Raw genomic sequence first — 22,010 nt, 5'->3', positions numbered from 1 at the left:
AAATTGCTGGGGATTAGAGATCTGGAAGCCAATAGGCGATCTGGACTAAACGTTGCATCGTGTCCGTGCCAGCCTTTGCCTTGCCACGGGTACAGGGAAAGTGAAGCTCAATGGGAAGCACTTTTGTGAATGGTTCCTAATCAGTCCTCCCCTCTCCCTCCTCCTCCCAGAGATCTAACTCCTCTAAGAGCTTTTAAAGCTTTCAAAATTCAGCATCAGCACCTTTGCAAATGGTTCCCAGCTACTAAAAGCTTTGCCAGCCTCCAGGCAGCAGAAGTCCCGTGCGAACCGCTCAGGTCCCCGCCCCCACCGTAAGGGGACAGAGCCCGGGAGGAGCCGCAGGGGGTCAAAGAAGGAGACCCGGGGGCGGGGATTACCCTGGAACAGAAAATCAGGCGATTGGGGGAGGTGCTTGGCCGGGCTGGGAGTCCGGCTGGCAGCGCCGGAGAGCGAATAAGAGCAAACCAGCCAGAGCGGGTGCGGTGCTAGGGCCCCGGGGCCGCGCCGGGCAAGTCACCGCAGTGGCCGTGCGCCCCGCCGCTGGCACAGGTGCGCCGCCGTTGCTCCTGCTCGATTCGCAGTACGTGCCCGGGGTGCGGGGTGGGGGCGCGGGGCGCGGGCGCGGGGCGCGGGGGGCGGAGGAGCGAGCGGGGCTGCAAGGGCCTGGGCTTCAGGGCTCTGCGGACGCGGGAAACTTCGCTGCTCCCTTGAGCTGCTGCGCGCTGGCGTCTCAGTCCGCCGCCTCCGAAAGGCAGGTGGGCTCCTGCACCCTTGGAGGGTAGGTTGTCCCCGTGGTCAGACTCCAGGGAGGAAACTTCCGAGAGGAAATCTTTTCAGGTCACCCCAACTTTGGGGTCCCGGAGAAGGGAAATCACAACCTGGAAGAGGCGGAGCCGAATTCACCCCTACCCCAGGCCAGCTCCGGCCTCTGTGTGCCCAACAGGCTGGGTGCAAACTGGGAATGTATGAAGTCGCTACAGTTTTAAGCAACTTATGTTCTATCGAAGGGTGTGGAGTCTTGCAGCGGCTCTGGACGAATTGGCCTTTGCACCTACTGGGGTCTAGGAAGGATCTGCTCCTCATGGTTCACTTTGTTAGGCAAGAGGAACATCAGCAAGTTAAATAATTACTAATAATAAAAACAATAACAAAGTGCAAGAGAACATAAACTTTGTGATACTATAGCCAACCCCTTCCAACCACCTAACCCCCCCCCCCCCCCCCCCCCCCCCCCCCCCCGACTCAGCTATTACTGCTCTGGTTGGCTGGCCTGGGGCGGTGGAGAGAAGGGTGCATGCAAATCCCCCATCTCATTACTTTCTTCAAAATAGTCCCAAGGCTTCTTAGTATTCCGGGCACCCTTTTGTTTTCTCCTTTGCCCTCTGCCTGCTTTGTCTCCAAGGGAGTGCCAAGTGGGTTATAATCAAGCATTGTTGTATGGTCACATGGAAAATCCCCAGATCCTCTAGCTTACAGCCTTTCTTCCACGTAAGATGAGTTCTTTAGGGCCTTAGCTTGCCTTGAATACCAAGCTACACATACCTTTTGCATACCCTGAAGGCCTTCCATTCTGGGAGATAAGATAATGATAGGGTCTGTTGTCCTTTTCTGTTTCCAAAAGGAGAGGACTATGTGGGGACTTTGGTCATTTTTTAAAATGGCAAATCAGTCCGATTTTGAATGTTGCTCTTGGTGGCAAACAAGTACAGTTTTTCTCAGGGTTTGCTTTAGGGTGTAGTTTACTAACCACGGAGGCTGGGAAGGGAGATCAGATCAGCACAGCACCTGAGAGCCGCCTTACCCCACATCTTCCCAGCACCCCCAGCATGTTCCCCCCAGCACCTGGACTCTGAAGCATAGGAGGCCAGGTCTGCAGTCACCTTGCCCCGTTCAGAAAATTCTAGAATTGATAAACAGCAACAAGGCCGTTAAATTATCTTTTTTTCTTTATCTTAAGGTAGTGTTACGTTTGTTTGGGAAGTCATAAAATTGCAGAGTCATGGCTCAGGGGATGTGTGACCAGATTTTTGTGTGTTTCACAATATTGATGTTGCAAGGCCACCATAAATAAGAAGAGAACTTTGTCCTTTTTGGCCAAGAGCCTGTAAAGAGGAATATTCCATGGTTGAGAAATAAAGACTCAACTGTAATAGATACAGTTGGGGTAGGCATTGTGTTTAGATAGGAGGGCGAGATAGGAATACAAGATGGAACAGAAAAAGGCGCCCCCAGAAAACCAGAGCGGTCTAGAATTCTTGACCTTGATAGTGGCCGCTCATGAATTAAGCACTTGAGAAAACTGGGTTCTAGTCTTGGTCCATCCACAGTGAATTTGGGTCGCATTACTCCCTGTACCTCTTCAGGCCTCCGTTTCCTTATAGATTAAAGGCAGAGACAAATACTCCTTCCTGGCTCTGACTACCTTAGAGTTTTCTAGATCAAGTGAAATCATGGGAAAGCTGTTTGAAATTTCTAAAATTATCTCCTCGGTGCCTAGGACAGTACCAAAGCAGGAACTTATTTCCTGGATAGTTACACAGCACTTAGTTCTAAGCTCTGTACACTTTACTCATTTGACTCACAAGAATCCTGCGCGTCGGAGGTATTATTGACCTCATTATCCAAGGAAGGTAAGTAGGTCCCAGGTTATTAACCTCATTATCCAAGGAAGGTAAGTAGGTCCCAGAGAAGTTAAACCACAGGCAGTAAACTAGCAGAGCCGAATGTCCCCGGCCTCTAGCCTCGTCCTTGCGTCTCTGTGTGTTCCCCATGCTGCTCCTTGTCCCTTCAACGGCGGTCACCTCCAGCTCAGGGAATGGAGCCCAGCTCTCTGGTGTTCTCTGCTATGCCAACCAGTGATGGACAGCAAAGGGAATGACACAAGGTACATTTAGAATTTGTCATGACAACAGTTCAGTTTCCTGTTTTGTCTTGTCTTAGATTATTCACCCCTCATTCCTGGAATACCCAAAACACCTGACATTTTACCCTCTGAATTATTAGTACTATGACACTCCTCTCCACCCTCCAGGTGACCTTCTCTAGCAAAAAGCTTATCCACTAATTTGAGAGAGAGCACGAGTGGGGGTAGGGGGAAGGGCAAAGGGAAAGGGAGAAGTGAGGCTTGATCCTAGGACCCCGAGATCATGACCTGAGCCAAAAGCAGATGCTTATTCACCACCTGAGCCGCCCAGGCACCCCAGTAATTTTGTCTTGACTGCAGCGCCCAGCCACAATGTAGGTTCAAGGCAACTTACTGACAGCTTTGGAAAAAAGTCTAGGCCAGCACCGTCCTATTCCATGCTTGAAATCACTTCTGTTTCTTCGTGTCTTACCTTCACTGCTGCACACCTGGCCCGCAGGCCTGCTGGAGTGGAAGGTACTGGTCTCTGAGGAGCCGTTCTGGGACCTGTCGGGTGGGAAGGCAGAAGCTCAGCACTGGCCCATCTCCCGGAACCACAGACTGGAGGAGTTAGGCCACATTCTTGGTGCTGGAAAACCTCTTTGTGTGAGGTGCACTGTCAACTTGTTCACATTTAATGGAAAACAAAAACCCTGGCTTTGCCTTTTTCTCTAGCTGCCGACGTCTTTGTGTTCTTTTCCCACCAGCAGTTCTGGAAGGCTTCTGCTTTTTCTCTTCTTTTTCAATGCCAGTTTTCACTAAAAGAAAACCCATCCTCTGGACTTTTATTCCATTGCTAAATCTATTTCGTTCTGTAGACATCTGCAGAGACCTACGGAAACTATTTTAGTTGTAAAATTATTGCTAAATAACAACAGTTCCGACTTGATAAACTTCTATGTAACTTTTTTTTTTTTATTACTATTAACATTCCTGCTGTGTTTCCTCAGATCTCTGTCCAGAGGCATAGGACTTAAGGATCCCTTGTTAAGCTAATTACTCTACAGGAGCTTTGAAGGATAGTGAGGTTTTAATCATGACTTCTTCCCCACTCCCACCCCCTCTACCAGAACAAGAGCAGACCCATTAAATGGTGGTAAAGTATTACCTTGCGCTGAGAGCTTATATCACATTATGTGTTTCAAGACTACTGACTTTTGGAGGTGGATTAATGTCTCCTATGCATTTGGTTTTGTTTTTTAAACTGGAACATATAGTTTCTGTTTGCTTAAATCCGAAGTACATATTCAGCCTGCCTTTAAAAATAGGGGTTATTGGGGCATCTGCGTGGCTCAGTGGTTAAGCATCTGCTTTTGGCTCAGGTTGTGATCCTGGGGTCCTGGGATCGATTCCTGCATCGGGCTCCCTGCAGGGAGCCTACTTCTCCCTCTGCCCGTGTCTCTGCTTCTCTCTCAGTGTCTGCCATGAATGAATGAATGAATGAATGAATGAATAAATAAGTAAATAAATAAATAAAATGTTTTTAAAAATATAAAATAAAATAAAATAATAAAATAAAATAAAATAAAATAAAATAAAATAAAATAGTAAAATAAAATAGGGGTTACTTTGGAAGCTTTGGTTTCTTTATCTGGAAAATGGGAATGATAGTACCTATCCTGTAGGTACAGGTACACTGTAGCATAATTGGGAGAGGAAACATGATAACAAAGAGTGTACCAGCCACAGAGCAGGCTTTCAAAGTTAGTTGAATCAGAATTAAGCAGTTTGCAGTCTCTTCTTGAAGGAGACAGTGCAGTGTACTTAGTGTACAAGCTAGGAAGGCAGAGATATGGGTTGTGTCCTAGCTTGGCTGCTCAACATTTCTGAATCACATTTTCTTCACCCGTGAAATGAATATAGTTAAGAGAACTATACTAGTATAGTTACAAAGGCTATGTAATGCACATAAAGTACATGGCATAGTTGAACGCATAGTGGACTCATAAAATTAAGCATATATGTATCTGTGTGGTTGTATATATAACAGTAACAGCAATACTTAGACAACCGTATGACCTGAACCGAGTAAAGAAAGAGATACAGATTTTTTTTTAAGATTTTAAAGATAAAAAAAAAAAAAGATTTTAAAGATAGAATGATCAGAATTTGGTAGATGTCAGCCTGATAAGGTTGTATATAGGAGTTGAGTTTTAAAGGCAGGAACGGACGTTGTGTCCAAGAGACCATACTCCATGCCCAGCAGATTAATTAGTACGGAAGCTTGAATGTGAGAAAAGATGTGTGTTTATGTGGAAGGGAGAGAAGAAGCAGACAGCAGGGCTGATAATTGAACAAGAGGATGTTAAAAAAGAATGGCTACCGTTTAGGGTAGGAAATTTACATGTTAAGCTTTACCCTAAATCCCTATCCACTTTGACTTCAGTATCACCAGATTGCCTTAGCTTCCCTTCTGGGTACATTCTCACTTACACTTCCAACTTCAGACAGATAGTTACATTCAGTGGAAGGTGAAATAAACTTGAGTTCTGTAAAGCTAATCTCCATTAGCTTATTCCTTCTTTGAAAGTCCCATAAGTGCTACTTCCTTACTTGCATTTGCCTGGCATTTTGTTTCAGTATCCTGCTTCTCCTTGTTCACTTGTGTTGGTATTAATGATGACTATAATCATGGTGATAATGATGATCATAAAGTATAATAAACCTTATCGAGGGTTCTTCATGGGCCAGGTTCTGTGCCAAGTATAAGTATATTCCACATGTTATCTCACTAAATCCTGACAACAAACTGGTAAATTAAGGACTATTTCTATTCTCATCTTATAAATGAAGAAATTTAGTTTCAGAGAGGCCAAGTCTCTCAACCAAAGTTGATAACCAAATGGTGGGATTGGAATTCAAATCTTGCAGCCTGGGATCTTAAATACTTTTGAAATGAGAAAACACTGTAAACTGGGTTTCTAAAGAAGGATATATATTTGAGCTTAGGGATTTATTTATTTATTTTTCTAAGACTATTTGAGAGAGTGTGTGTAACCAGGGGGAGAGGCAGAAGAAGAGGGAGAGAGAATCACAAGCCAACTTTGCTATGAGTGCAGAATCGAACTCAGGGCTCGGATCTCATGAGCCTGAGATCATGACCTGAGATGAAATTAAGAGTCAAATGCTTAACCAAAATGCTTAACCAACTGAGCCACCCCCAGGGGCCCAGAACTTCGGCATTTCTAATCAACCATTAATGGTGCTACTGTGTACGTAATTTAATGCTACTGGAGAGATCAATCCATAAACTCTGGTCCTTTACATCCAACTTATGGTTCATCTTGATGCAAAAATAAGATTTTCATCTCACTTTATAGCATTGTACCCATTTGTGTTTGCTTCTCATTCCCCTATGTTTTCATTTTCACTCCATGCTTGTTTAATATCTTCAAGCTTAATGTTATAGAACTAGAAAAACACAATATTGTTTATTTTGAAATTTTAGCAAAGATTATTTCTTCTGCAATAACCCAGGATATTTTTTAAGAACAGTGTGGTTAATGCTGCAATATAAGCACACCAAGTGACCATCAAGTTTTTTGAGGTATTCCCATCTACTTTTCCTATCTTGTCTAAAATCTTTTCAGGATTCCAGACCAAAATTGAGAAAATGGTTGACCTCACTGAGCTAATGGAAAATGAAGTATTCATGGCCTTTGCTTCTTACACAACAATTATTCTTTCAAAAATGATGTTTATGAGTACTGCAACTGCATTCTTTAGATTGACAAGAAAGGTAAGACATTTGGAGGCAATATTTTCCTTGAAGGGTTGGCATTTTGGAGAACAATTTTCTTGATTAACATTTTTTTGGGGGGGGTAGTGGGTAAAGCCCAATGGCACAGTGTTTAATGTTGCAAATGAATTATGCCATTTTTGGTACAGATGCATCTGGTATATTTATGGAACAGGTACTTTTTCCTGGAAACTAGTAAATGTTTTTTTCATTGTGGCTTTTACCCTTTATCAGGTATGCTTAGTATATGAGATTCTCAGAGTATCAGAGTTTTCAAGAAAACTTTCTGTGATTTTGAAGCTAATTTTGCCAACTAGAGTTTAGAAAATAGTCATTTTCCAGATGGGTAACCAGTGTCTTCGTTCTATTACAGGTCAAGGATATACGTTTGGGGACAGAATTATTATTATTATCATCAGTAGAGCCTTTAATGATGGGGCAAGGCATTTGAATTATGTGTAGTTCTGACTTCTTAAGTGGGTGCTATTTCTGCCCAGCATTATAAGAATGATTTTTTCTTAATGGTTGGGGAAAGTGATAGAAAGATTTCGAAAGCATGACATATACTCAAACAGGGTTTGTAACCCAGTAAGGGAGGATAGAGCAAAACTACCTTGACAAAGCTAAACTATTTCCATTGGTGTGGTCCCTATCTCTAGTCAGCAACTTCTTCCTGGAAACCACCTATTTCTCTCTCTCTGTTTCTCTTTCTGAGTCTCTAATGGGTCCAGGAGTCAGAGCAGCAAGCTGTGAAATGACTGCTTACCACCAGGTTTACAATGTCCTCCAGAAACATAGTAGTACTAAGCATAGCAGAAATGTACCCCATCTTACAAGAAAGGGAGAAAGGAATTCAGATTTGTGGAGTGCCAGTGGTATGTGCCAGGAGCTGCGTGGTGCTCTTTGTATGTGTGAAATCATGGACTCATTTTACATAGTTTTTAGTATTATCATGTGAAATGAGCATTGGTCCCCCCATTTTACAGATGAGAAACTGGAAGTCCGAGAGGTCAGGTAGCTTACCCAAGGTTACACACCCATAAAGCATGAAGCTAAGATTCTAATTCAGATTGCTTTAAATCTGAATCGCATGCACTTTCCACTTTAATACATTTATTTACTTATTTGAAACATATTTATTGAACATAAATGCCAGACATTTATTTAGAATGCAGACAGACAAAGCTGGCCTCAAGAACTGATACTCTATTAAGTCCCTTCCCATCAGTTCTCCTCAACGTCTTTATCTGAAATAAATGCTTATGTCATATTAAGAAAAGTAGTATAATATTTATGAATTTCTAAGCTTAAATTAGGCTAATTTTGTAGTTCATGTTTTTCTTTATTATAAATTATTAAACAGTGGAACACACTTAAATATTTTTAAATGCATTTTTCAAGTTTCAAGGGATGAGGAAATCATATCAAACAGCATAATAATTTGCAGGAAGGGATAAATGAACATATGCCCTAGAACATGGACTTGGTATTTTTAGGAATGCAATTCTACTTCTTATATTTCACTACATTATTCAACCCAAAGTGTTCATTAATTCAATAAAAGAAAAGAGATACACATATCTTAACAAAGTACAAAATACATTTCCTGCCCCTCGCTCTTAGGCTTCTTGTCTGTTCCCTAACATATGTGGTTAGTAAATTAAGGACCTTCATATAAACCAATCAGGTGGGAATATTAATACTCTTAAGGGAAGTTGTATCAATATCACTAGGAAAAGATTCCAGTTCACCTTAATAATAGTCGATGATGGATTGGAATTATGCTCTCTTTTCCACTTTTCCTTTTTTTTTCACTATTTTTATGCATTAGTTTTTATTTATGTTCTTATTTATGCTTTTCTTTAAAAAAAAATTTTTTGCACTGTTAAAAACTCAGGTTTAACGTATAGACCCCTCCTGGTGTTTGAGCTCCAAATTTTCTTTTCATAAGGGCCAACCTGAATACCTGTATTTCTCCTGTTAAAATGCAAATAATTTATGAGATAGAATACTCCCACGTTATTTGGTATTTGAAATAATTTTTTTTTCTTGGTATTTGGAATAGGTTTTTGCCAACCCAGAAGACTGTGCCAGCTTTGGCAAAGGAGAAAATGCCAAAAAGTATCTTCGGACAGATGATAGGGTGGAACGTGTACGGAGGTAAACCCACTGTCCCCTAAAGTTATTTACTTGATCAAAGAATTTTGGTCCCAGAGTTCACTGAGGATGTTGGGGGGTCATAAAAAGGGATAAAAGTCAGTTATCTTAATTAGTCCATACAATAATGATAGAAAATTAGGAATCTAGAAGTCTCCATCTCTCACTGCAATTGCACATGCTGCCAATTTCCTACCTTGTCGGGGTTAATGACTTTGTACTGTGTAGGGATTTTTCAAAAGGTATTAAAGGTAGGAGGTAAAACGAGGATGGTAGATTCTTCAGTTTTGTCATCTTTCTCCAGAGGTGAGACTGTCAGCTTGTTTGAAAAGTTGAAGATACTTTTGCATAAAACTCGAAATGTGAACGTGGGAAGTCTTGCCTTCCTTTTTCTCTCTCCTTTATAGGTATTATATTTAATGTACTGAGAATTCAATGAGCAATGAAAAGCCATAAGCCAAGACACTATCCATACCACTTCCTAATAATATAATTAATACACTGTTTTAGAAAAGCAAATTGAATCTTAGTCCTAAAAGTATACTTCTTAATCTTTGCCATAAAGTCATATAAATTACAAACTTTTTTTCACCTGAACTGTAATTGACAAATAAAATTGTAAGACATATAAAGTGCACAGCATCATGATTCAATAACACATATGTGTTGTGAAAAGTTTATCTGCATCGAGTTTATTAACACATCCATGACCTCCATAGTTACCACCCCCTCTGTTTTTTAATGAGAGCATTTAAGGTCTAATCTCTTAGCAAATTTCGATTATACAGTACAGTGTTATTAACTATAGTCACCATGTCACGCTTTAGGTCCTCAGACCTTCTTTATCTTATAACTGAACTTTTGTACCCTACCAACCTCTCATTTTCCCCCAGCCCCTGGCAACCAGCTTTCTACTGTTTCTATGAGTTTGAAAAATTTTTTTCCAGTCTTTTAGATTCCACGTATAAGTGGTACCATATAACATTTGTCTTTCTCTGCTTTATTTTACCGAGCCTACTGCCCTTCAGGTTCATCTGTGTTGTTGGATGTAATAGGATTTATTTCTTTTTTAAGAGTGAATAATGTCCCATTGCACATATATACCACATTTTCTTTATCCATTCATCTATTGATGGGCACTTAGGTTGTTTCTGTATCTTGGCTATTGTGAATGATGCTGCAGTGAACATGGGAGTGCAGATATCTCTTTGGAATTTGGATTTCTTTTCTTTTCTTTTCTTTCTTTTCTTTTCTTTCTTTTCTTTCTCTTCTCTTCTCTTCTCTTCTCTTCTCTTCTCTTCTCTTCTCTTCTCTTCTCTTCTCTTTTCTCTCTTTTCTTTCCTTTTCTTTTCTTTCTTTTCTTTTTTCTTTTTTATATATGCCCAGCAGTGAGATTGCTGGATCATCCGGTTGTTCTATTTTTAATTTTTTGAGGAACCTCCAAACTGTTTTCCATTGTGGCTTATACAAGTTTACATTCCTACCAACAAAGTTCCCTTTTTTCCACATTTTTGCCAGCATTTATCATCTCTTGTTCTTTTGACAATAGCCATCCTAAGAGAGGTGAAGTTAATCAAAATCACTGATTTTGGATGATTTTTGAATAAAAATCAGTGGTTTTGGATGTCTTCTTTGGATAAAAATAACTATTCAGGTCTTTGGTTATATTTATTAACTGGATTATTGTTATTGCTATAGAGCTGTGTAAGTTCTTTGTATATTTTGGGTATTAAGCACGTGTCGGACATGTGGCTTGCAAATATTTCCTCCATAGATTGTCTTTCCATTTTGATTATGGTTTCCTTTGCTGAGCAGAAGCTTTCTGGTTTGATAGAGACTCATGTGTTTATTTTGGTTTTGTTGTCTTTGATTTTGGTGTCAAATCCAGAAAAATCATTGCTGAAGCCAGTGTCAAGGAGCTTACCCTCTATGTTTTCTTCCAGGAATTGTATGGTTTCAGGTCTTACATTTCAAGTCTTTAATCCCTTTAGAATTAATTTTTGTGAATAGTATAAAATAGGGTGTGGCTTCATTCTTTTGCATGTGGAAATTCAGTTTTCTCAACACAGTTTATTGAAGAGACTAGCCTTTCCTATTGTATAATTATTTTTGCTACTTGTCTTTTAGTTTTTATACTAGACTTATGTAATTTATCCACCATCATTACGTTATACACCCACTGTGTATTTTGAATTTAATTATATTTGCTTTTACTGGTGAGTTTTATACTTCTGTTTGTTATCTTCTTACAAAATAATGTCCTTCTGTTTCAACTTAAAGAAAATCCTTTAACATTTCTAGCTGCTGTAGTGGTGATGAACACTTTCAGCTTTTGTTTAGAGAATTCTTTGTCTCTCCTTCAATTCTGAAGGACAACTTTATCAGGTAGAGAATTCTTCTTTTTTTTTTTGTATATTTTTTTATTGGAGTTCGATTTGCCAACATATAGCATAACACCCAGTGCTCATCCCGTCAAGTGCCCCCGTCAGTGCATGTCACCCAGTCACCCCATTCCCCCTCCCCCCTCCCCTTCCCCCTCCCACTACCCCTTGTTCGTTTCCCAAAGTTAGGAGTCTCTCATGTTCTGTCACTCTCACTGATATTTCCCACTCATTTTCTCTCCTATCCCTTTTATGACCTTTCACTATTTTTTATATTCCCCAAATGAATGAGGCCATATAATGTTTGTCCTTCTCCGATTGACTTGTTTCACTCAGCATAATACCCTCCAGTTCCACCCATGTCGAAGCAAATGGTGGGTATTTGTCATTTCTAATGGCTGAGTAATATTCCATTGTATACATAGACCACATCTTCTTTATCCATTCATCCTTCGATGGACACCAAGGCTCCTTCCACAGTTTGGCTATTGTGGCATTGCTGCTAGAAACATTGGGGGGGGCAGGTGTCTTGGCTTTTCACTGCATCTGTATCTTTGGGGTAAATCCCCAACAGTGCAATTGCTGGGTTGTAGGGCAGATCTATTTTTAACTCTTTGAGGAACCTCCACACAGTTTTCCAGAGTGGCTGCACCAGTTCACATTCCCACCAACAGTACAAGAGGGTTCCCTTTCTCCACAGCCTCTCCAACATTTGTTGTTTCCTGTCTTGTTAATTTTCCCCATTCTCACTGGTGTGAGGTGATATCTCATTGTGGTTTTGATTTGTATTTCCCTGATGGCCAGTGATGCAGAGCATTTTCTCATGTGCTTGTTGGCCATGTCTATGTCTTCTTTGGTGAAATTTCTGTTCATGTCTTTTGCCCATTTCATGGTTGGATTGTTTGTTTCTTGGGTGTTGAGTTTAATAAGTTCTTTACAAATCTTGGATACTAGCCCTTTATCTGATATATCTTTTGCAAATATCTTCTCCCATTCTGTAGGTTGTCTTTTAGTTTTGTTGACTGTTTCTTTTGCTGTGCAGAAGCTTTTTATCTTGATTAAGTCCCAGTAGTTCATTTTTGCTTTAGTTTCCCTTGCCTTCATAGATGTATCCTGCAAGAAGTTGCTGTGGCCAAGTTCAAAAAGGGTGTTGCCTGTATTCTTCTCTAGGATTTTGATGGATTCTTGTCTCACATTTAGATCTTTCATCCATTTTGAGTGTATCTTCGTCTGTGGTGTAAGAGAATGGTCTAGTTTCATTCTTGTGCACATGGCTGTCCAATTTTCCCAGCACCATTTATTGAAAAGACTGTCCTTTTTGCAGTGGATAGTCTTTCCTGCTTTGTCGAATATTAGTTGATTATAGAGTTGAGGGCCCATTTCTGGGTTCTCTATTCTGTTCCATTGATCTATGTGTCTGTTTTTGTGCCAGTACCACACTGTCTTGATCACAGCTTTGTAGTACAACTTGAAATCTGGCATTGTGATGCCCCCCGGCTCTGGTTTTCTTTTTCAATATTCCCCTGGCTATTCGGGGTCTTTTATGATTCCACACAAATTTTAAGATTGTTTGTTCCCACTCTCTGAAGAAAGTCCTTGGTATTTTGATAGGGATTGCATTAAACGTGTAAATTGCCCTGGGTAGCATTGACATTTTCACAATATTAATTCTTCCAATCCATGAGCATGGAATATTTTTCCATCTCTTTGTGTCTTCCTCAATTTCTTTCAGAAGTGTTCTGTAGATTTTAGGGTGTAGATCCTTTACCTCTTTGGTTCGGTTTATTCCTAGGTATCTTATGCTTTTGGGTGCAATTGTAAATGGGATTGACTGATTCCTTAATTTCTCTTTCTTCAGTCTCATTGTTAGTGTATAGAAATGCCACTGATTTCTGGGCATTGATTTTGTATCCTGCCACACTGCCAAATTGCTGTATGAGTTCTAGCAATCTTGGGGTCCATGGAGTCTTTTGGTTTTTCTATGTACAGTATCATGTCATCTGCAAAGAGGGAGAGTTTGACTTCTTCTTTGGCAATTTGAATGCCTTTTATTTCTTTTTGTTGTCTGATTGATGAGGCTGGGACTTCTAGTACTATGTTGAATAGCAGTGGTGACAGTGGACATCTCTGTCATGTTTCTGATCTTAGGGGAAAGGCTCCCAGTGTTTCCCCATTGAGAATGATATTTGCTGTGGGTTTTTCGTAGATGGCTTTTAAGATGCTGAGGAATATTCCCTCTATCCCTACACTCTGAAGAGTTTTGATCAGGAATGGATGCTGTATTTTGTCAAATGCTTTCTCTGCATCTAATGAGAGGATCATATGGTTCTTGTTTTTTCTCTTGTTGGTTTGATCTATCACATTGATTGCTTTACCAGTGTTGAACCAGCCTTGCATCCAGGGGATAAATCCCACTTGGTCATGGTGGATAATCTTCTTAATGTACTGTTGGATCCTATTGGAAGGAACAAGAATTCTCTTGTTGAGAATTTTTGCATCTGTGTTCATCAGGGATGTGGGTCTATAATTCTCCATTTTGGTGGGGTCTTTGTCTGGTTTTAGAATTAAGGTGATGCTGGCCTCATAGAATGAGTTTGGAAGTATTCCATCCCTTTCTATCTTTCAGAACAGCTTTAGTAGAATAGGTATTGTTTCTTCTTTAAACAAACGTTTGATAGAATATCCCTGGGAAGCCTTCTGGGCCTGGACTTATATGTCTTGGGAGCTTTTTGATGACTGCTTTAATTTCCTCGCTGGTTATTGGCCTGTTCAGATTTTCTATTTCTTCCTGCTCCAGTTTTGGTAATTTGTGTTTTTCCAGAAATGCGTCCATTTCTTCTAGATTGCCTAATTTATTGGTGTATAGCTGCTCACAATATGTTTTTTAAAATCGTTTGTATTTCCTTGGTATTGGTTGTGATCTCTCCTTTTTCATTCGTGATTTTATTAATTAGAGCCTTTTCTCTTTTGTTTTTAATAAGGCTGGCTAATGGTTTATCTATCTTATTAATTCTTCGAAAGAACCAACTCCTGGTTTTGTTAATCTGTTCTACAGTTCTGATCTCTATTTCATTGAGTTCTGCTTGAATCCTTATTAACTCCCTTCTGCTTGGTGTAGGTTTTATTTGCTGTTTTTTCTTCAATTCCTTTAGGTGCAAGGTTAGCTTGCGCATTTGAGTTTTTTCCAATTTTTTGAGGGATGCTTGTATGGCAATGTATTTCCCTATTAGGACTGCTTTTGCTGTATCCCAAAGATTTTGAATGGTTGTATCTTCATTCTTATTAGTTTCTATGAATCTTTTTAACTCTTTTTAAAAAATATTTTATTTATTTGTTCATGAGAGACACAGAGAGAGAGAGAAAGAAAGAGAGAGAGAGGCAGAGACACACACAGGCAGAGGGAGAAGCAGGCCCCTTGCAGGGAGGCCAATGAGGGACTCGATCCTAGGACCCCAGGATCACACCATGTACTGAAGGCAGGCACTAAACCGCTGAGCCACCCAGGGATCCTTAATTCTTCTCTAATTTCCTGGTTGACCCTTTTATCTTTAGCAGGATGGTCCTTAACCTCCACGTGTTTGAGGTCCTTCCAAACTTCTTGTTGTGATTTAGTTCTAATTTCAAGGCATTATGGTCTGAGAATATGCAGGGGACAATCCCAATCTTTTGGTATCGGTTCAGACCCGATTTGTGACCCAATATGTGGTCTATTCTGGAGAAAGTTCCATGTGCGCTTGAGAAGAATGTGTATTCAGTTGCGTTTGGATTAAAGTTCTGTAAATATCTGTGAAATCCATCTGGTCCAGTGTATCATTTAAAGCTCTTGTTTCTTTGGAGATGTGCTTAGAATATCTGTCATTTGCAGAAAGCGCCGTGTTGAAGTCTCCCAGTATTAGTGTATTATTATCTAAGTATGTTTTTACTTTGGTTATTAATTGATTGATATATTTGGCAGCTCCCACATTAGGGGCATCAATATTCATGATTGTTAGGTCCTCTTGTTGGATATATCCTTTAAGTATGATATAATGCCCCTCTTCATCTCTGACTATAGTCTTTTGGATAAACTTTAATTTATCTGATATGAGGATGGGTACCCCAGCTTTCTTTTGAGGACCATGTGAATGGTAAATGGTTCTCCAACCTTTCATTTTCAGACTGTAGGTGTCATTAGGTCTCAAATGAGTCTCTTGTAGACAGCAAATAGATAGGTCTTGCTTTTTTATCCTGTCTGAAACCCTGTCTTTTGATGGGATCATTAAGCCCATTCACGTTCTGAGTTACTATTGAAAGATATGAATTTAGTGTCATCATAATACCTATTCAGTCCCTGTTTTTGTGGATTATTTCTTTGGACTTCCTTTCTTTTACAGAACCCCCCTTAATATTTCTTGCAGAGGCATTTTGGTGATCACATATTCTTTCAATTTCTGCCTATCTTGGAAGCCCTTTATCTCTCCTTCTATTCTGAATGAGAGCCTTGCTGGATAAAGTATTCTTGGCTGCATGTTCTTCTCATTTAGGACCCTGAATATATCCTGCCAGCCCTTTCTGGCCTACCAGGTCTCTGGAGAGGTCTCCTGTTAACCTAACACTTCTCCCCATATAAGTTAGGGATCTCTTGTCTCTTGCTGCTTTAAGGATTTTCTCTTTATCTTTGGAATTTGCAAGTTTCACTATTAAATGTCGAGGTGTTGAACAGTTTTTATTGATTTTGGGGGGGACCCCTTTATCTCCTGAATCTGAATGCCTGTTTCCCTTCCCAATTTAGGGAAATTCTCAGCTATGATTTGTTCACATATGCTTTCTGGTCCTCTGTTCCTCTTGGTGTTGTCTGGAACCCCAATTAAACATAGATTTTTCCTTCTGAGGTGGCCATTTATTTCCCTTAACCTTTCCTCATGGTCTTATAATTGTTAAATTATATTTTCTCTTCCTTCCTTGCCATCCACTTGTCTTCTTTGTCACTCACTCTTTCTTCTACCTCATTAATACTCGTCATTAGGACTCCCAGTTTGGATTGCATCTCATTTAATTGATTTTTAATTTCGGCCTGATTAGATCTAAATTCTGCAGTCATGAAGTCTCTTGAATCCTTTATGCTTTTTTTCCAGAGCCACCAGTAGCTTTATAATTGTGCTTCTGAATTGGCTTTCTGACATTGAATTGTAATCCAAATTCTGTAACTCTGTGGCCGAGAGTACTGTTCCTGATTCTTTCTTTTGTGGTGAGTTCTTCTTTCTAGTCATTTTGCTCAGTGCAGAGTGGCTAAAAAAGAGTTGTACTTGTTAGATGTACTTGTTAGATGTGCAAACTCTTCTCTCTGTAGCATTCCAGCTGTGCTCCCTTAAATCTCAGGTCGAATTTGTAGGTTTTCAGGATGATTTGAAAGTTATCTAGGTAAGTTGGTGGGGACGGGTGACTTGGGGACCCTACTCCCCTGCCATCTTGCCCCACCCCCCTGGTAGAGAATTCTTTGTGAAATATTTGGTATTTATTATTTTATTAATTATATTTTTAAGACTCTTAAAAAGAGTCCCATCACACTCCCTTCTGCCTTGTAGTTTCTGATTAAAAGTATGCTGGTAGTCTTATGCGGTTCCCTTGTATAAGACAAGCTACTTTTCTCCTGCTGCTTTTAAAATTTTCCCTCTCTTTAACTTTTGGTAATTTAATTATAATATGCCTCGGTGTGTCTGTGTGGATTCGTATTTTTTGGTACATCTGAAGTTCCTACATCTGGATGTCTATTTCTTTCTCTGGGTTGGGAAGTTTTTAGCCATTATTTTTTGGTTAAGCTTTCTGCCCCCTTTTCACTCTCTTCTACTTCTGGGGCCTCGGAAATAAAGATATTCATCTTTTTGATGGCATTCTATAAGTTCCATAAATTATATTTTTCCTTTATTTTTTTTCTTTTTGTGCCTCCAGTTACATGAATTCCACTGACCAAGTCATTTATTAAACGGAATGTTTTTCTTCTAAGAGTAAAGTCTGGCTAGGTAGTTTGAATAAAATGTTAACTTCTGCTTCTCTTAGTTATATATTTGTTAAGTTCACATACATGATGCTAATCATGACCTTATGCTGATAACGTTGCCCAGGACTTGAGAGTGATAATAATAAGACACTTGATAGCACTAGTGGGTTTGGACGGAAGATCCAAGCGTCATGTGTGAAAGCTTAACAAAATAGATTTTATTTTGAGATTTTAGATTCTTCCCCATTCTCCCCTTCCAGCCTCCCCCTCCTTGCCATACCCATAAGACTGTACTTCTAGAGGAGCAAACCATTATTGAACCTGATCTTCTAGTCAGGTTGTGAACAATTGACCTTAGTTCTGAAAGGAATCAGTGTCCTTGAAGAGGTGCAGCGACTGTGTGCATAGCGCCCCCTGGTGATCAGACGCTGGCTTTTCAGTGTGGCAACAGAAAGTCTCCGAGAAAGATAGGGTGTCCAGTTTCCAGTTGTATTGTTTGAGACCTTATGGACCCCATCAAAAACTTTCTAAGAACAGTTTACTTTCGGTGAAACTTTACTGATAAAGTGTTTCCAGAATCTCCCCCATCTCATTTTTAACCTGGATTTTTTTTACACTACTTCCACATGTGAAGCTATTTCTATTAGTATATGCCAATGGCAGGGATGAAATGGGGCCATGAATGAAGATATGCAATCTTGAGAAAATTAATACATAAACATGTGGGAAAAGTAATTAAAAACAAAGGAATATGTGTGGAAATGTCAAAATAAGTGACTTATAGGTCAGTGACTCGGTGCTTTGGGCAGACAGAAATCAGTGATGATTAGAAAACATTTTATGTATGTATCTATTTAATCCTATCTCACGAGGTTCTAGAAAGAATTTGAGATCATATATACATTTGTTACAACTAGATAAAAGAAAAGTGTAAGGTAATTAGGGCAGCTGGAAAAATACAGGGAACTTTTCAAAAGGGAAAGAATGAAGGCTTCGGTTTGGTATATAGGGAAAGGAGAGATGTGTAGAACATACTACCTTCTGAGGTAGAAAATACTTTTTCACTGAGTGATGGAATTTAGGTGATGCTCACTGGGGATTCTTTCAAGGGACTGAAGCTTAGTCTAGGAGTTGAACTAGATGGCTTCCCTTCTGGACCCAGTGCATGAATAAAACATTCATTGAGAGATTGTTGTGTGCTCATTGATGTCACTTCTTCTATTAGGATATGATAAAAGAGCTTTAAGACTGGATTCCTGCCCTGGAAGGATTTATAATTTTTACCATGAAAATAAGGCCAACACACATGTAGTAATTAGAGAATGATATAAAGCAGCCTCTTATTAGATGTTAAGTTGTGCGGTACAAGGTATAAGTTCCTAAAGGATTTAGGAATATTGGATGGATGAAGAGCTTGAAGGATATTAGGATTTGGGAAGAGGAAGAGAAGAGTGATCATGTCAATTTGGGATAATTTCTTTGTGGGAATTTGAGCACACTGCTATATTCTGAGTGTGAAGAGCTTTGGTTGAGATAAGGTCCAGGTCAGATGGGTGATGCTGAAATCCAAGTGGTTCTGATCTGAGGGAAGAAGGTGTGACTGGAGCATCATGAGCACAGAGTAGGGCTGTGTGAAGGTCAGCCATAGAGCAAGTCTATACCAAGGGGCATCTGTCCACATGAGAAAAGAAAATGGGAATAGGAGTCATGATGGAGGGAAGGGGACAGACCAGATAGAAAGTGGTCATGAAGACATCTACCTACTAATAGATTTTGGTAGCCATCTAGAAAGGACAGGAAGATGAAAAAAGCTGCCCCTATAAGGTAAGCTGTGTTGTTCAATCAGAGAAAGGATTCCAGTGGAAAGGTGATACTGATCTATAGCAAGTGCTCACTGGTAGAGCTCGGTATGTGTATGCCTGGGCCAGCCAGGGTCTAAAAAGAACAGCATGTAAAATGGCATGAGTTAGTATTGAGTATGAGCGTCTATTGAAAACAGACAATTTCTAGGACAATGAGCAGTGTTATCTATAAGAACATTTGGAAGGCTGAAGACAGGAAAGGCAAATTGAAGAAGGGAAATAAGATATAGGGAGGCCAGAAAAAAATGGAGGGACTAATACTGTCCAAAGAAGCCCTTCTCTGACCTTCCTTCCCTCTACCCCCAGTGAAACCCATTACCGCTTATTGTCCTAGACTTTCTTCTCTGTTTTAAAACTGTATTCTATTTGCCAATTGCTTAAGTAGACATTATTTTTCATGGGGTCTCCCTTTTAAAACTTCTTCCCCAACTTTAGAATGTCTTACCTTTCAGAAAGCTGTGGGGGAGAAAACTAACATGGCCATCATTGGAGGTGAAGCTATATCTGTGGCACGGCAGGAGAATTCAAAGGACCAAACCAAATAGCCTTCATATAATTGAAGTGGATCCTTCCTAAATAGGAAATAGTATTCCTGCCCCTTCTCATCCGCCTTGCTATCAGTAGCCTGTTCCATGAAAGAGAAGGGACAGGAACACTCATACCATTCTGTCTTTGTTTTTATTTAGGAACAGGCCTTTTTAAAAAAATTATTTATTCATGAGAGACACAGGGAGAGAGGCAGAAACCTAGGCAGAGGGAGAAGTAGGCTCTCTGCCAGGAGCCCAATGCAGAACTCGATCCCAGGACCCTGGGCTCATGACCTGAGCTGAAGGCAGACGCTCAACCACTGAGCCACCCAGGTGCCCCAGGAACAGGTCATTCTTTATTTAAAGTTTTCAAAACTATTACTTATCTAGGTTATTATCATCTTTGTCACCATCAACCTTCATGTTGTCACCATCTTTGTCAGGCAAGCTATGGGAAACAGGAGAAAGGAAAAGAGGTGGGAGATGATGGTGATTGCTGAGCAGGGGATATATAATAATTTTTTTGGTAGAAGAAAAAAGAGTGACATAAGACAAATTTTTTTTTTCATTTTGAAATGCCTATCAGTAGCTGATAAAGCTCTATCAAAAATCTCAACTCCTAGTCTAGATTCTAAAACAATTTTAGTTCTGGAAACTTAAACAGGGACATTAGATTTTAAAATTAAGCACTTCAAAAAAATCAAGCCAATAATAAATGCACCTTCTATTCTCATTCCTGGCCAGAGAAACCCAGGGTGCCATAAATCAGAGGAAAACTTGTAGTTAAACCATGATTTTTGTCTTCTTCTAGCTATGGTATATAAAGATAGAATTTAGGAAACATATCTTTCTATATTGTCTATCATTTTTGTGTATTCTTTGTACTTTTCTTCTTCACTTCAGTAATTCCTTTTATAATTTGAGGATACATTGGCTAAGATTTTCCCCATATTTGAAAGGCTACTTATGTATTCTGTTGTTTGGAAGTTGAGGGCATAAGATTCTTAGTATTGAAATGGTAAATTAATTGTTGACAACCTAGTAGTTTGGGTGGATGAGCAAGGATTGGCTGAGTAATAATTTTGTAGATTGGCAGAAGTGATAGAGGAGCCTTACGAAAGATTATAACCAAAAGGATTTTCTTCTTTTGGAAAGAAGTGTTTTAAGAAGAATCTTGAATTGCTATTGTATGAATCTCGGAAGAGCAAGTATTTCATATCTAAAAACTGAAGTGAGTTTTATGACAATAGATGCAGCAGTTTTGATATGCCTGAGCGTGCAAAGTGCCTTCTTTGTTATATGTTGAAATACACTAAAGATAGAAACAAAAATAATGAGATATTTAAAATAAAAGCTAAATGGTTGAAGAAGGAAGACAATTTGAAAAAAAGTGAAATAATTCTGCATTTTAAGATCCACTAACATTAGTTTTAGAAGAAAGGGAAAATGAACGTATTTCTACTGATTTTGAAGTCAGTGTTTTGCTAATCATCTTTTCCCACAGAGCTCACCTGAATGACCTTGAAAATATTGTGCCATTTCTTGGCATTGGTCTTCTGTATTCCTTGAGTGGTCCAGATCTTTCTACAGCCCTCCTGCACTTCAGACTCTTTGTTGGAGCACGGATCTACCACACAATCGCGTATTTAACACCCCTTCCCCAGCCAAATCGCGCTTTGGCTTTCTTTATAGGATATGGAGTTACTTTTTCAATGGCTTACAGGTTGCTGAAAAGTAGATTGTATTTGTAAAGAGAATCATATAACTTGTCATCCAATTACTTTCTAAGAATTCTACAATTTCAATTTATAATGAATAGTTTGTTAGATTCTAGGTGGGAGGGGAGCAGGAAAATTAAGATGGGGCCAACAGTCTGAATATCAACATCACCAATGTCCTTTATTGTTTCATATTTGTGCTTGAAATTTAATGTAATTCTTAAAGTCTTTTGACTTCTTTAAGTGCCTTGTTGTAAATTCTGATTATAATTCATAATATTCTTTCAACATTTAATATTTTAAATCTATAAAAAGGGTGATTGCATGTATGATAAACATATTGTAATATCACTGAATTGGGCATATGAAATAAAGAATTTAAAGAATAGTGTTATTTGGTTTAATTTTTTCCCAACTTGTATTTTCGGAAGCAAAGTCTGTTCAGTGAGCAACTTTAACCTGTGATCGGACAGCACAGAGAAGGGTGCATAGTTTACATTAACATTATTTAATGTCACATTACATCAATTATTACATTAATTAATGATGGATATTTTCATGTTCCTGATACTTACTTAGAACTCTGAAAGCGAAGATTATGGTTTATTTATTCTTGTGTGTGGGTTCTCATTCATGCACACAGACAAGCAGGAAAACATTCACACCCACACACATCGAATTCATAAACACCTCACCTACACACACCCATGATGAGTACCAACACCATCACCAGTACTAACCATTATG

The 22,010-nt window shown here is 39.4% G+C and overlaps 1 protein-coding gene across 2 annotated transcripts; it reads left to right on the top strand.

Moving 5' to 3' along the window:
- Positions 1 to 391: 391 nt before the first annotated feature.
- On the top strand, positions 392 to 21,651 carry MGST1 (microsomal glutathione S-transferase 1). Of its 2 annotated transcripts, none has more exons than XM_072798852.1 (4): positions 392 to 549; positions 6,493 to 6,641; positions 8,707 to 8,801; positions 21,050 to 21,651. In XM_072798852.1, exons 2-4 carry the CDS (start codon positions 6,516 to 6,518, stop codon positions 21,294 to 21,296), a joined length of 468 nt encoding a protein of 155 aa, XP_072654953.1. In that variant the 5' UTR covers positions 392 to 549; positions 6,493 to 6,515; the 3' UTR covers positions 21,297 to 21,651. The 2 variants fall into 2 exon arrangements, with proteins under 2 accessions (XP_072654953.1, XP_072654952.1); XM_072798851.1 differs by having other exon boundaries at positions 441 to 580.
- The last annotated feature ends 359 nt before the right edge of the window (positions 21,652 to 22,010 follow it).

The sequence above is a fragment of the Canis lupus genome, chromosome 25 (genome assembly GCF_048164855.1).
Source record: "Canis lupus baileyi chromosome 25, mCanLup2.hap1, whole genome shotgun sequence".
NCBI classification, from domain to species: Eukaryota; Metazoa; Chordata; class Mammalia; order Carnivora; family Canidae; genus Canis; species Canis lupus.
This window is presented reverse-complemented; position numbering and strand designations above follow the sequence as displayed.

Bases quoted from the DNA above. Each gene is read 5' to 3' on its own strand.
- MGST1 (XM_072798852.1), top strand. From the start codon at position 6,516: ATGGTTGACCTCACTGAGCTAATGGAAAATGAAGTATTCATGGCCTTT. The intron at 6,642-8,706 runs GTAAGACATTTG...TATTTGGAATAG, and splicing joins TCTTTAGATTGACAAGAAAG to GTTTTTGCCAACCCAGAAGA. The intron at 8,802-21,049 runs GTAAACCCACTG...CTTTTCCCACAG, and splicing joins AGGGTGGAACGTGTACGGAG to AGCTCACCTGAATGACCTTG.